Consider the following 13719-nt stretch of genomic DNA (forward strand, 5'->3'; position numbering starts at 1 on the left):
GCAACATTGCTTTCAGGAATCCAGAGATACTGAGTTTCTGAATCTCCTTGAAAATGGAATGTGAACTGTGTTTCCTGTTGTAGTTCTTGGAGATGCATGTGTGCCATTCCCCTTTCTTTGTGTGAATCAAGGGTGCATCTCTTCTCTGCCTCTCCATCAGTTTCCTTACTATTCTATTTGAAGATGCTATTAATAATTGGGAAAAATGTGGGAAAGGTCTCCCAAAAGACAAGAATCCAAGGGATTCCCTCTACTTCATAGGTTTTCTTAGATAAATAGTGATTTTAGAGTTGTAAATACATGTATTTCTATGAGGCACAGAAGGGCGGCTGTACAGTGTGGATTTAGTCCTCAAACCAAACCACAGGTTAAGGGTTTGTTTTAAAGGGTGAAGTATGGTCAAAAGATGATAATGTAGTTTTAAGGAACGGCAAATAAAATAACTTAGGCCATGTTTTGTAAACAAAGCCTTTCCAGTTTTTCATTATACGTAGCTTTTCTTTCAGCGCTCTACATGACCTATAATGCTTACACATGATCACAGAGGATGCAAACAGTCCTTCCACGTTAACACAGACCGGTTTCAGCGGGTGTGTTGGAACTCGCAATCCCAAACAGAAGGATTCTCTGTTAAACACTTGAAACTGTTTCATAACCTTGTGTGACTTTTTTTCTTTCCTGTTTGCTCTGAGATTCCACCCTCTTACTTTGCAGGACTACCACCCCCAGAATCGGAGATATTCTGCAAAAGTTAGCTCCTTTCCTCAAGATGTACGGAGAGTATGTGAAGAATTTTGATAACGCAATGGAATTGGTGAAGACGTGGACTGAACGGTCACCTCAGTTCAAATACATTATTCAGGATATTCAGGTAAGGGGGAGAATAATGTAGATCTCCAAGTAATACAAGCATACATAAAAAGATACAGGTTTGTAGGTGGAAAAAAAAGGATTGAAGAGAAAATGAAATACCTAGTCCCTTAGAATTAAGGGTGGCTGGTTTTGTTCGCTTCATACCACGTTCTGTTTCTTCTCATTTCCCTCATGTGTGCACAAATACCCCCACAAAATCAGCCTTTCCAGTGCAATATAACGGGATGAAGTAGAAAGGTTGAAACGTGAAGAATAAAAACCAAAACCCCTTCATTTTGGCACAGATACCAGAAGTAAATATGCTGGTTTAGGTTAAAGTGATGTATCAGTGCAACTGTAGATCCTTGCACGGAATCCGTGTTGGCTCACGCCAGCGCTGTAACCCAGAGCAAGTATATAATCCTAAATGCTGAGCCACTGAAGGTGAGGAAAGCTCAGGTTAAGCAACGCACCATTCTTCTCCAAGGTGCCTTTCGTACCCTCTGGTGCTCCCTGTAGGTTTCTCTGTGAATCGGCAGGTCTGTGCCTTCCTACCGCAGGCTGAGCAGCTAGAAACAGGAGAAGGTATTTCTGCTTAAATTCTACTGCTATGCAGGGCCTTGTGATTCTAAGCCAGGGAAGGCAACTGTGTGTATTTTAGTGTAAGCTTTTAATTGCTTCTAAGATAATGGAAATGAATGTGTGTCTTAAAACACTGCTGAGGGGGTTTGCATTATAAATGAAGCTCAAAGCATTCCCTTCCCAGACGGGAAGAATATACCTTTGTAGGCCATTTAGACAACTTTTTGTAATACATGGTCATAACCTATTCTTATTATTTCAGCAGTCTCTTAATAATTATTGTAATAACTCTGGTCTGAGTTATTACAAACCTAATTTAAAATACACTGGTGGTTAGGAGGTTTTTTTGGTAGGAATTCTATTTATGAATTGGATACTTATTACTAGATCCTTAAGAAACTATTTACAACGATTTTTAGGAAAGTATTTCTAATTATTTGGTTTGGTACAGTAGTTCTGTTTTCTTTCAGAAGGTTCATGCGTGTTTCAAAATACATCATTTATGTTTTATCAATCATAACCTTTATTTTACTATATCCTAATAACATTTTTGCCTACTACATTGAAATATGTTTACAATTTTTTAGAAGGAAAAAGTGTGTGGAAATTTGACATTGCAACATCACATGCTAGAACCAGTACAACGCATTCCACGCTACGAGATGCTTCTAAAGGACTACCTAAGGAAATTGCCTCAGGATTCTCTAGACTGGAAAGATGCTGAAAGTAAATATCTTCTAGCTATTGAAATAGCTGCGATAAGATATTAGTAAGAGGATACTGTAAATTAGAGAGATTTTCAGGAAAAATGAAGTGATGAAGCAAAGTCCCTCTGAAAAGAATTAATTTCTTCAGCGGGAGATGTAGGAATCATTGAAAAATATCTGTTTCAGTAGTGGATGAAGCTAACATAAAACTGTAAAGCCTTTAGTATTCTCCTCCTGGAGCACATAAGTTTTGCTTTAGTTTTGGAATAGCTCACAAGTTTTGATTTGTTTGCTTTTCGGATGTTCAGGGCTTGTGGTGGTTTTTCTTTCTTTTGTTTCTGTTGTCATTATGGTTTGCTTTATGCACATGTGGAGTGTGTGTCTCATTTCTATAAAAGTGGGGTTACACATATTGCATTTTTAAGCTCCTGTAAGGAAAAAGAGCTGCCCATTTTAAAATTTATTCCTCTCTGTATTTACCCAAGAACAGGTTAAGCTATTTCCATGGATTGTTCAAAATTACTTGACAGATAAATTTCTGGAATATTTCATTGTTAGTACCATTACTATAAATACTTGTAATGTGAGTTTTTTTGACTGAAAACCACAGTTTGACATCCTGGACTACTTTGAGGAAGGAGGGGAGAAAACCATGACTGTTCATGTCACAAAACGTGATTCTAAATGCTGAAGCTCTCAAACAGTCTTTCTAGGTTATAATTTCTTTCTGGTAGCTGACTTTATTTTCCACTTTACCTTGGTTACTTTTTATTGAGGATAAGTTAAGAAATTTATTCAGTGTGTAATTTTACATAGCAAGGATGAACATAATTTTGTAGAACTACTTTTTTTTTTCTGTGTAACATAAAAATATGTACAAATGCAGCTTTTTTTGTTTTACCTTTTTTTTTCTTCTGTCTAGAATCCCTGGAAATTATATCCACTGCAGCAAGTCACTCTAATAGTGCAATAAGAAAAATGGTAAATGATGCTTGTTTCCTTGTTAATTTTTTTAATATATTGTTCTTGAATATTTAGTGAAGCTAGGAGGGTGAATTGCATATCTTCCCTAAAATGGCAAAAATTATTTTCCTGGGTCCAAGTGGTTGCTCCTACTTAATGTATTTATACAGCTCCTAGGAATGATATACAAAATTTGGCATTGGACCTAATTCTCTCAAGTCGGGAATGGGACAGGCTGGGTTCCTCTCCTGGCTCAAATAGCTGACCCTCCGTTGGACTCTTAACCTTGTTTCATCTGTTTCTGTCCGTGGAAGGATAATGGCTGTAGGGAGTAGCTACTGTTTCTCTACCATATGCTGGCACGATAGGCACTTCATTACATATGTGAGGTATTGTGGACAAAAAATAACACGGGTTATGTACAACTGCATTTTTTAAATTACCATAGAGGTAACATTTCTAAAAGTACTTGTTACTGTATCAACGAGGTTAATCAGCCAGTGTGGCTGACCATACATGCCAAATTATATACATGTTTTTCAACATTCTCCAGACCTATACAAGCTCCTGTCATTTCATTTAAGCATGTTTAAAGATCTATGCTTTTGATTAATAAGTTTTATAACTATTTTCACTGTAAAGGAGAACCTAAAGAAATTGTTAGAGATATACGAAATGCTGGGAGAAGAGGAAGACATTGTGAACCCTTCAAATGAACTGATAAAAGAAGGACAGATCCTTAAACTGGCTGCTCGTAATACGTCTGCTCAAGAACGGTATCTTTTCCTAGTAAGTATGGGGGCCTGTGTGTGCAGGAGTGGCTGTACACCTTCCTAGACTTGAACTACCAAAGTGAAGGAAATCCTCTTCCAGCTGATGTCAGTGCTTTCCAACTAGGCATGTTAGAGCATGAGAAAACACCATTTAGAACAGAAAACATGGTTTTAGAGGCGAGGTGCTGGACACTGGTTCCATTTATTTAAAGAAGTGGCTGCTGTTTATAAATGCAGGTCCTAGAGCATGAGAACTTTGGCATTCTCATGAAACTGAAATGTAAAAGCGTAGGATTTCAGGCCTGGCCGATTGTGTGTGCTGAGGTCCCAGTAAGTCTCATGGGCCCTGTGGGAGCTTGTTATCATGGCAGGTCATCCTGTCCTGTCAGGTGCCTGTGTCCTGTCTTGGAAACAACAAACTGCAGCCGTGCTCCCTTGGAAAAGATTTGACATAGTTCATTGCTTCCCATGCATTAAGAATTGCTAATACTCTTTTGCATATGGGCCTCTGGCGTTGCCTCTCTTCTGGTTAATAAAGACTCATAGTGGGTTGTTGAGGCAGAACTCCTGCTTACCTGTGGTTCAGACAAAAGGAGAAACCATTTAACAGTAAGACATGGAATGGGGCTAGACAGCTGATTAAAACGATGTGTACCTCATCTGAGAGTTGACAAGTTCAAATGGGCTGAATCCATGATACAGAGAAGTCAAAAGGCTAGGCAGGACTTCTGTGAAGTGTGATGAAACTGAAGCAAGTTTCTGTCTTTAGTAATTAATTGTGAGAAAATGTGAGGGGAAAAAATATGTGAAAATTAAACACTATAGATCTAGTAACTGTGCTTGTAGGCTGGGGCTTTAGACATTTAAACTTCAAAGTTCTAATCTTTAATAAAGGAATCATGTATTGACCTTCCTCATCATGTGTTTTTTTTTCTTCCCCCCCTGTGATATTGAGGGTTCCAGTGCATAAAAACTGTAAGACAGCAATGTTCTTTTATCTTGCAGAAAAGGCAAATAATGTCCTCAAATTATATTAGTTATAACATCGGTGAAATCAAGTGGGTTTGGTACAGTGTAAATATAAATGTATGCACTGAGGAAAAGTTATTACTCTGTCATTTAGAGTATTTTTTGCAGAATTCGGGCCTAAGAATGGGGTTTTTCTTAACAGAAGGTTTACAGTGGTATAAAATATCCAGTCTGAGTATAGTTGGTAATAAATGCTGTGAAGGCTGCTGCATATACAGATACACTCTTATATCGACTGAAGGGGGCATTCAATCTCATTTTGAAAGAAATAAGAAAAAGGAGTTGTCTTGCCTAAGAGCTTTGGTCTTGTCATGTATCAGCTGAGCAGGGAGGAACCTGCTTTCTCACCCACTGAGTCCAGCTTTGCGATAGTCTCAGATCTCTGCAACTGTGGTTTTGTTAATGCAGAGCCATGTGTCTGTTTTCTCCCCAGTTTAACAACATGTTGCTCTACTGCGTCCCCAAATTCAGCTTGGTAGGATCAAAGTTCTCAGTGCGAACCAGAGTTGGCATAGATGGTATGAAGATTATAGCAACTCATAATGAAGAATATCCACACACTTTTCAAGTGTCTGGAAAAGAGCGAACACTGGAGTTGCAGGCCAGGTAAGCAAGGTTTTAGTCTGATTTTTGGAGGATTAAATATACACACAACAGAGCAGTCTGATAGATTTGGAGTAAGATGCAGTGGGCTTCATCTTAGTGTTTTGAAAATAGCCTAGGCTGCCAAAAATACACGTTATCAGAACCAGAATCTCTTGGAATAGAAGATGCATCTACAATATATAGTACCTAAGATATCTGTGAACGGGCTGGCTGGAAAATTGTAAGCAGCGTTTCTGGCTGGTGCCAAGACAATCTGTGCGACGTGTTTGGGGACACCGAGTGTGCTAAGAGCTGCTGCCCCTGGTACCTGAGCCACCTTGGGGTAACTAGGTCTGTTCAGCTCGGGGCATGTCCGCCCAGCAACACCCTCCATCCCAGTGGGTTTATGTTCACAGAACATTGTTTTCTGCAGTGGTAGATGGGCACCAGCTTTCCTCCATTCCTTAGGCCTGTTTCCAGTTGTCTTGCCTTCCAGGGCAAGATTGATCACTGGGACTGCAGGAAAGCAAGTTCTCCTTTTAGTTCTTGGGTCCTTTTCCTCCAGTCACACTCTTCCGACTGGTACTTTTCTGCTTTCCTTGTTAGTCCTTGTAGGTTGTTACCTTGTAGGTAACCCTCCTGCTGGGTTACCTTCCTCTTGCTGCTTTTTGCATTGCCTACACTAAACCTTCCCTGTCTAGACTGCCCCATTTCAAATGGAGTAGAGCACTCCCGCTCTCCTTTTGGACTGACTGAAAGATCTTAGTGGTCAGGATCTCACTGCAGAGAGGTGAGGATTACATAAGCAGGAGGGTGTCCATAGTGGATACGGTTCTGTGCTGACACCACGTATTTGAGGACCAACCATAGCTTGCGGCACATGAGCTTGCAGATACTTTCCTTTATGGAAAAAATCCCCACCTTGTAATATTTAATGAGAGTTAGAGGAGTGAATATAGAAAGGTGACAGTGTATAGAAATTTCCCTACTCTATCACTGTATTTGAAATAAAATATATACTTTGAAAATTGACAGGAAAAAGCTGCCCGCTAAGGTCTGCAAGGCTTCTGGGGCACGTTTTTGGCCATCGGTCACATCCACTACAAATTGCTGCACGATGACTTGCTGAGCGCTTGGCAGGTTATGCCATATGCCCCTGTCAGTGGTGAAAGACAGCGTTTGCTGTATTGCTTGTGAAGTACATTTTAAGTGGAAACAAAATGATACAACCTAGTGTTTTTTCCTGTGTTGCTAGTAATTGAAAGTTTCTTAGATCAGTTTATTTTAGGTGTAAGGAGAATGCAAGTTTTCATGGAATTTCATTAGTTTCTTTTAGGTCTAAGAACACGTTTTCATGTTTTGTTTCGGTTTTTGAATATTTTGAGAATCTACTAAGTCTGTACAAAATTGTGACTGAATAAGTACCAAACGGGATCATCTTTATATTAGAATAATCTTGATTAATGTATGAGTACTGTACCATACCCTATACCCTGATGTCCTTAATTCACAAGTACCCCACATTGACAGTGGTGTAATATTTAGTTTACCCTTGGGTTTTCTTTACTAGTAGGCTTCTATTTTTTGGAATGCTATTTGAGTACATTTTCAGTCACTGAGTGTAAACAGCTGGTAGATTATTTCTTTGAGAGGTTGCTGATCTGGTACGATGTTTAGTAGCTCAGCTTTCGTTTTTAAATGTAAGCAGGTAGGGAGAATTATTTTGGCTGTTTAAACAGTTTTCTTCTCCCTTGTATACTTATGGTAGATGGGAAGGGGAAACACTTCTTTAGGGTTCGGCTTGCTTACAAATTGCGCTAACAGTACAAAACAACACGTGAGGAGCTGTTTTTATTGAGATACTGTAAAAGCTGTCTTGCACATCCTTTGGAGCAAACCACAGAAGATAGAAAACTTTGCTTGGCTACAGCACTGGGTTGTTGGGTTTTTTTTCCCCACGTCATCGTCCAAGGAGGAGGCCACTTGTGAAGAGCCAGACATACCGTGGTGTTAATTCTCATCTTTCTGACTTGAAGTTTGCAGATAAACTGTTCTCATTACTAGCACTAGCCAGGAGTTTCCAATAGTCCTCTTACTTGTGATATAAGATGCTATTCCAAAGATCTGAATGGCAAACTCCTGCTGGTACGTTTTAAAGATGAGGCTGTCGTACAAGTTGAGAGTGAATTACGCTGCCTCTCTCGTGTGTCCTGTCTGTATATCTCACCTGTACTTACTGTTAAGTCATTGGCATCTGCTCTAATGCATAAAAAGGAAATTTCTGCTCTTTGGTTTGTAATATTAAACCATGTTTTTCCTTTTGTTTAATTGGATACTCTTCTTGCCGCTGTAGACAGGCTTAAACAACAGCAACAACAAAAAAGCATTAAGGAAATTACTTTTGTTGGGGAGGGAGGAAGATTTAAGAAATACACAGGAGAAATGTGTTAGTATGTGAGCTTAGTAGCACATGAAATGAGGGGAAAACTCACCTACACCTCAGCTTTGCGTTGTCCTCTTTTCCTCTCTATCCTCTTCTCTAACACAAAAGCCCCCGAAAAGTCTGACAATGCCAATACTACTTCAAATGCGCTTACATTGATCTTTCTACCGGAATTCACTGTTTAGTGCTTGCAGATTTGTGAAGCCTGAAGTTATGCTTTTGTTCTCTGTGTGGTTTGGGTTTTGTTGTTGTTTTGGGGTTTTGATGCTTTTGTTCTCTGTGTGGTCTGGGTTTTGTTGTTGTTGTTTTGAGGGGTTTTATGGGTTTTTTTGGAGTTTGAACAGTAAACAATTAGTATTATTTAAATGTAAATTCCTTTGTTTAAATGTAAATTCCTGAGAATTACTTCAGAAGCTTGGCTTCTGCAAGAAGTTGCTGATAATGAGATCATCTTTCCTGACCTGGTTTTGAACTAATGTGTCAAATATTTCTTTTAGTTCTGAACAAGATAAGGAAGAATGGATAAAGGTAAATCCATTTAAATTCTTTATTTTCTAACACTTTTTTTACACTGAAGCAATCAAAAATGTAATGTATTTTCTGGCTGTAGCTTCCCTCTGCTACTCCAATAACTGGTCAGAATGCAGAGAGTCTGTTTGAAATGTAATGTGTTTCAGGAATTTCTCCATTGTTTCCTTAGGCCCTTCAGAATACTATAGAAGCTTTTCAGCAGAGGAACGAAACTTTCAGAAACGCTATTGCTAAAGAATATGAGGACATGCCTGTTGAGGTTTCTGTAAGTTGTTGTTACTCCTTTGTAACCTCCTGAGTACCCATTTTTTCTTCAATAACTGGGAGAAGTTTGGCAGAAACTTTGTTTTCAAGCTTATTCTTATAGCAGAGGAATTACAAAGTAATCATCTTGTTGGTAATTGTTTTTCTTCATAATGCCAAATGTTATAAACAAGCCTCTTTTTTATTGGAATGCATAACAGTGCCCTTTCAGTGAGGCATGATGATTTTTGACTGGTTTCTTTGTTACTTCTTGTATAGATTTCAAAGTGCATCTTGAGCTGTGTTTTGCCATTTCCTTTCTAGAGGAAGAGGATAATTATTTTCTCTATTTAAAGTACTGCACAACTTTTCATCCTGGCTTTTTTTTATTCTCCCATCCTCCCGCTGTCCCCCTTCAGAACGCTGAGCTTGGGAAGAGAGCACCGAGGTGGATACGAGACAACGAAGTCACCATGTGCATGAAATGCAAGGAGCCCTTTAACGCGCTGACAAGGAGAAGGCACCACTGCCGAGCATGTGGACACGTAAGTCCCAAACCCTGGCTGCTGTAACTGGGGGGCCGGCTCGGGAAACGGGTCTAAGCACCCAGTTGACTTCGGGTGGCTGCTCGTTACGCTGTTGCTGTGCTTGTGGCTGAAAGGAGAAGCTGTGCACAGTGTACTACAAGGGGTCCTCTGTCAGCTTGGCTTGGCATGGTAAACTTGGAAGCAGTTTGGAGCATGCTTGTTGTAAAATGTCCCAAGCCCCTGGACATACTATTTTGTTACTCCTGAGTGGCCTCCACTGCTCTCGAGTTTCGAGGCTATGTTAAACTGGCATGAACCGGCGTTATCCCTGGCAGCACTGGCTGCCTCCTCTTCCCATTCTGCTACCGTCTCTGGCAAGCAGACCCTGAAGACCTGCCGTTAAAACTGGTTCGTTGGGAACCTTGGGGCGGTTCCCAGCCGGGTTCAGTGTGTAGCTGTGTAAAGATGTGTGAAGCACCAGGGAAGGGGAGGGAGCATCACCGCTGCTTTCTACCTATGAGGCAATGGTAACGTGTGCCACTTCAATGTGACCGAGACAGTGGTAGGACTTGAGAGTTTTCAGAAATAATGAAAGAAGAGTTTCGCTCTTTCTTTGCCATCCTGCAGCTCCGCCTTTCTCCAGCAGGTGGTAGTGCAAGCCCGGGTTTAATTTTTGGTTTACAGATTATTTGGTATGATTTCTGTGTAACGTTTCAATGAAGGAGTATGGCATTCACAGCGCTGCTTCTGTGCTTTGCAGGAGACTAGAGACTTTTTCAGGAGCTCTGCGTTATTGGTTATAAAGTTGTCATCTGGGGTTTTTTCCCAGGTCATTCTATTTTAAAAATCCTCCGTTAATCTTAAGATCACGCCCTCCCTTTTTTCCCCCCTCCCGTTTGTTTGGTTCCCTGCATGGGAGTTCTGTCGCATCTCCTTCCACTTTCATTTTAAAACATTTTTCATGGGTATTAATTTGGGTCAGTGATAGCATCTTCCCAGCAGAGACTAACTGGGAACACCTAACCAGTATCCTCTAGAGATAGTAGGTGAAGGTAGTGATGTAGGTGAGTACTGCAGAGCCCTGGTCTACAATGAAACTTGGTTCAGGTGGTGGAGCGGATTGTCTACCTTTCTTCCTTGAAGTGGCTGCGCTCATACTTCTTATGCCGGGCATCTCTTTCCCCGAAACAACATTCCTGTGGAAAAATATTTCTAGTGAAACAAGGTCTCTTGGATCTCTTTGCATTTCAGTTTTCTCTATCTTTTGTGAAAAGACTAAAGACTGTGGCGTTGGCTTATGTATTTGGTGTACTCATGAACAGGTTCTGGAAGTGTCAATTTAATATTAATATTTTGATGCATTTAAATTCTTAGGTTAAAAACTAACCATTTCTGATTTTATTAATTTTTCAATTATTAAAAGTGAATCTCAGTTCTAAATTTCTGAGTTTATATAGGAAACAATATGGTTAGTGTACCTTTTCAGTTTGGCATCTAAAGAAAGTGGAGAATTTTCTCCCTGCAGCATGGTTTGTGCTATTCTGATTCTGTTCCTAACTTTAACCTACAGATATAATTGAAAGCCTTATGTAACTTTATAGACAGAACAAAGTTCCCACCAGGTAAATCGGAAAAAGTGCTTCTAGTGAAGAAGCAGTGGCACAAATTTGGAAAAATCATTATTTTCAATTAAGATACGGTTGACATAATAGCATCATAAAGCAATTATCTTTCTTGTTCTGTATAATTATAACAAAACATTACTAATTAGATATAATAATACTGATTGTAAATTAAATTCTATTTCCCTAAAGTTTTATCAATACTTCAATTTTCTACATTTGCTTATCTTTTTTGTTGCTAAGGTGGTTTGCTGGAAATGTTCTGATTATAAGGCACATCTCGAATATGATGGCAATAAATTGAACAAAGTTTGTAAGGACTGCTATCACGTTATAATTGGTTGTACAGACAGTGAAGAAAAGAAGAGGAAAGGCATCTTAGAGGTATGCCATCTAAAAATACTGTGTGTGCGTCGTTGCAAACAGTTTTGGCTCATCAGTAGGTGACAGTGGCAGCGTTCTTGCAGGGCTGTTTTCTGTCTGAGACACAAAGGCTATGGGGGACCAAATTCATCCCATCCGGTAGATCTTGGTTTTCACCATTTGTCTTTTACAATACTACTTTATTTCTTACAATTTTTGTAATGGTGGCGTTATGAACCTTAGCTTGTTTGCTGCTTTCCAGTTACATCATCTAATGTAATAAAGCGTTACCTTTCCTTATAAACCTTCAGTTTTCTTTTATGCTTCAGCAGTCATAGCAAGAAAAGCCGCTGCTACTACACTGATTCTTGAAGACATATACCCTAACCAAAAAAGAACTTGGGATGGAAGAAGGGTGGTTGGGGGAGAGTTCTGCTCTTCAGAATCAGAGTGGTTAGTTACTGGTTTGATCAGTGCATACACTGTACCTTTTAAGTCATAAAGCTGCTCTCACCTTTGACATCTAAAAATTCAAGGTCTCCATCAAACAGTAAAGACCTATGTTTCTCTTACGGGCAGGGGGAGAAATAGGCAGCTTACAACTGCAATTAACCTTCACGCTTCTTATATCCCCCTTTATAGGGCCTTGACATAAATTAGAGAAGTATCATCGTAACTTCGTCAAGGCATACATTTATTTTGGGATGTGGTAGAGAAGGATTGGCCCTTGAGCTACCAAAAAAAAAAAAAAAGGTGGGAAAAAAAAGGTACAGATTGTAATACCACATACACTTCGTGTATGTCGGCTTGACCACACTTGACTATGCTCTCTTAAATGAGAGAGAGTAAGGAGGACAGGACTCCGCTAGCTTACCTTAAAGTCAAGACTGCTGTTTCTTGGCATGATGGCTTTTTTAAGGTAGCTGAGAGAGCTATGTAGTCTCTCAGAACCGTCCATCTGCATGCTGAATATCGTGACAACGGAGCTGTTGGTACCGTGCTGCAGCACCCAGACAGCATCGCCACTGGCGAAGTCAAAAAACGGGTGCAAGGAAATATTAACACATAATTGTTTTGTGTTCTTCTCAGGATCATGTTTAACCCAAGTATCCTGTCACTCCATCTGCAGATTTTAAACGATTCACCTTATCTTTTCTGTAGGATTAGTGCTTGCATTTTTATGTTATTCTTAGAAGTGTGTTTGCATCTGAACATGTAATAATATTGTGACTGCCAAAATAGAGTAGTTGTCATATTGGATAGTTAGTAGCACTGGCATGCCTAACATGATGTTATCTTAGAAAGAAGACATTGTGAGAGCTACAGAGAAAGGCTAGCTGTGGTGAAAAACTGAGATTGAGTGATCTAGAAGTGTGTAATCAAAAATTACTGATGACGGAAGGAACAGATTACACACGTGATGAGGGAGTACACACCATGCTCGTATGTATGCATCATATAAATATTCTCCGTAAAGCCAGTCCTTATCTGGGCTGCCTTTAGTCAGGACAGAGTTAATTTTCTGGAGTATTTACTCAAGCTGTTCTGCAATATGTTAGCTAAGATTTGATGTGAATGGTGATGTATTTCAGCTTTTCTGTTGTGTGGTTTTCGTCTTCACTTAAGAAAGTTCATTTTCCTTTTTACGCTTTATGCTGTTTCCTAGATTGAATCTGCAGAAGTCTCTGGGAATAGTGTCATATGTAGCTTTCTTCAGTACATGGAAAAATCCAAGCCCTGGCAGAAAGCATGGTGTGTTATACCTAAACAGGAAGCTCTTGTGCTGTACATGTACGGTGCTCCACAGGTACGTACAGGGAAAACGGGAAAGATCTCAGTAATTATGGTCACTGATGTCTGAGGAAGAGAAGCCTAATAGCGAGGGAACGGAGGAAGGACCCAAGTGCTTTTACCTCTTTATAGTAAACAAGAGATAACAGATGGTTCTTAATCAAGAACTTCTTCTTCTTAGGATGTCAAAGCTCTGGCTACAATCCCACTTCTGGGCTATACCGTAGATGACACTCCGAGAAGTGCTGACCTCCCACACAGCTTCAAACTGACCCAGTCTAAGTCTGTGCACAGCTTTGCTGCGGACAATGAGGAACTAAAACAGAAATGGCTGAAAGTTATCCATTTAGCTGTCAAAGGTGAGACATCAGAATGTCAAAATGAACTGCAAATGAATTTAGAAGAGCAACCTGAATCTTCTAAAACATCTGGATGCTGAAGCTCAAGAACACATGGTATTTTTAAAAGATTTCAATTGAATTTGTGGTTAACCTTTGCGTTAACCTTTCTTCGCTCAATCAAGAAAAAACAAGCAAACAAAAAAACCCTTCTTACTACCGTACACATCTTGGCACTTTATGTTTGGGAAAAATTCTGGTCTTTTTAGGGGTCTTTTACTTATATTTATGTTCTGTCAAAAGTGATGTACAGGTCCATTTCAGAGACTTTAAAAAGAAATGTGAATGCTATTAAAATGCTTACTCTACT

At 39.6% G+C, this 13719-nt stretch overlaps 1 protein-coding gene across 1 annotated transcript in view; it reads left to right on the top strand.

Moving 5' to 3' along the window:
• FGD4 (FYVE, RhoGEF and PH domain containing 4) overlaps positions 1-13503 on the top strand; it is a 37595-nt gene extending 24092 nt beyond the window's left edge. Inside the window, exons 6-16 of the mRNA XM_010156190.1 lie at positions 715-871; positions 2022-2160; positions 3064-3122; positions 3747-3893; positions 5340-5512; positions 8432-8462; positions 8635-8730; positions 9128-9253; positions 11101-11241; positions 12887-13027; positions 13193-13503. Of these exons, the coding sequence (XP_010154492.1) occupies positions 715-871; positions 2022-2160; positions 3064-3122; positions 3747-3893; positions 5340-5512; positions 8432-8462; positions 8635-8730; positions 9128-9253; positions 11101-11241; positions 12887-13027; positions 13193-13450 (1468 nt within the window). The 3' untranslated portion in view covers positions 13451-13503. The remainder of the gene's footprint in view (positions 1-714; positions 872-2021; positions 2161-3063; positions 3123-3746; positions 3894-5339; positions 5513-8431; positions 8463-8634; positions 8731-9127; positions 9254-11100; positions 11242-12886; positions 13028-13192) is intronic.
• The last annotated feature ends 216 nt before the right edge of the window (positions 13504-13719 follow it).

This window comes from Eurypyga helias, unplaced genomic scaffold (assembly GCF_000690775.1).
Source record: "Eurypyga helias isolate BGI_N326 unplaced genomic scaffold, ASM69077v1 scaffold13277, whole genome shotgun sequence".
In the NCBI taxonomy this organism is placed as follows: Eukaryota; Metazoa; Chordata; class Aves; order Eurypygiformes; family Eurypygidae; genus Eurypyga; species Eurypyga helias.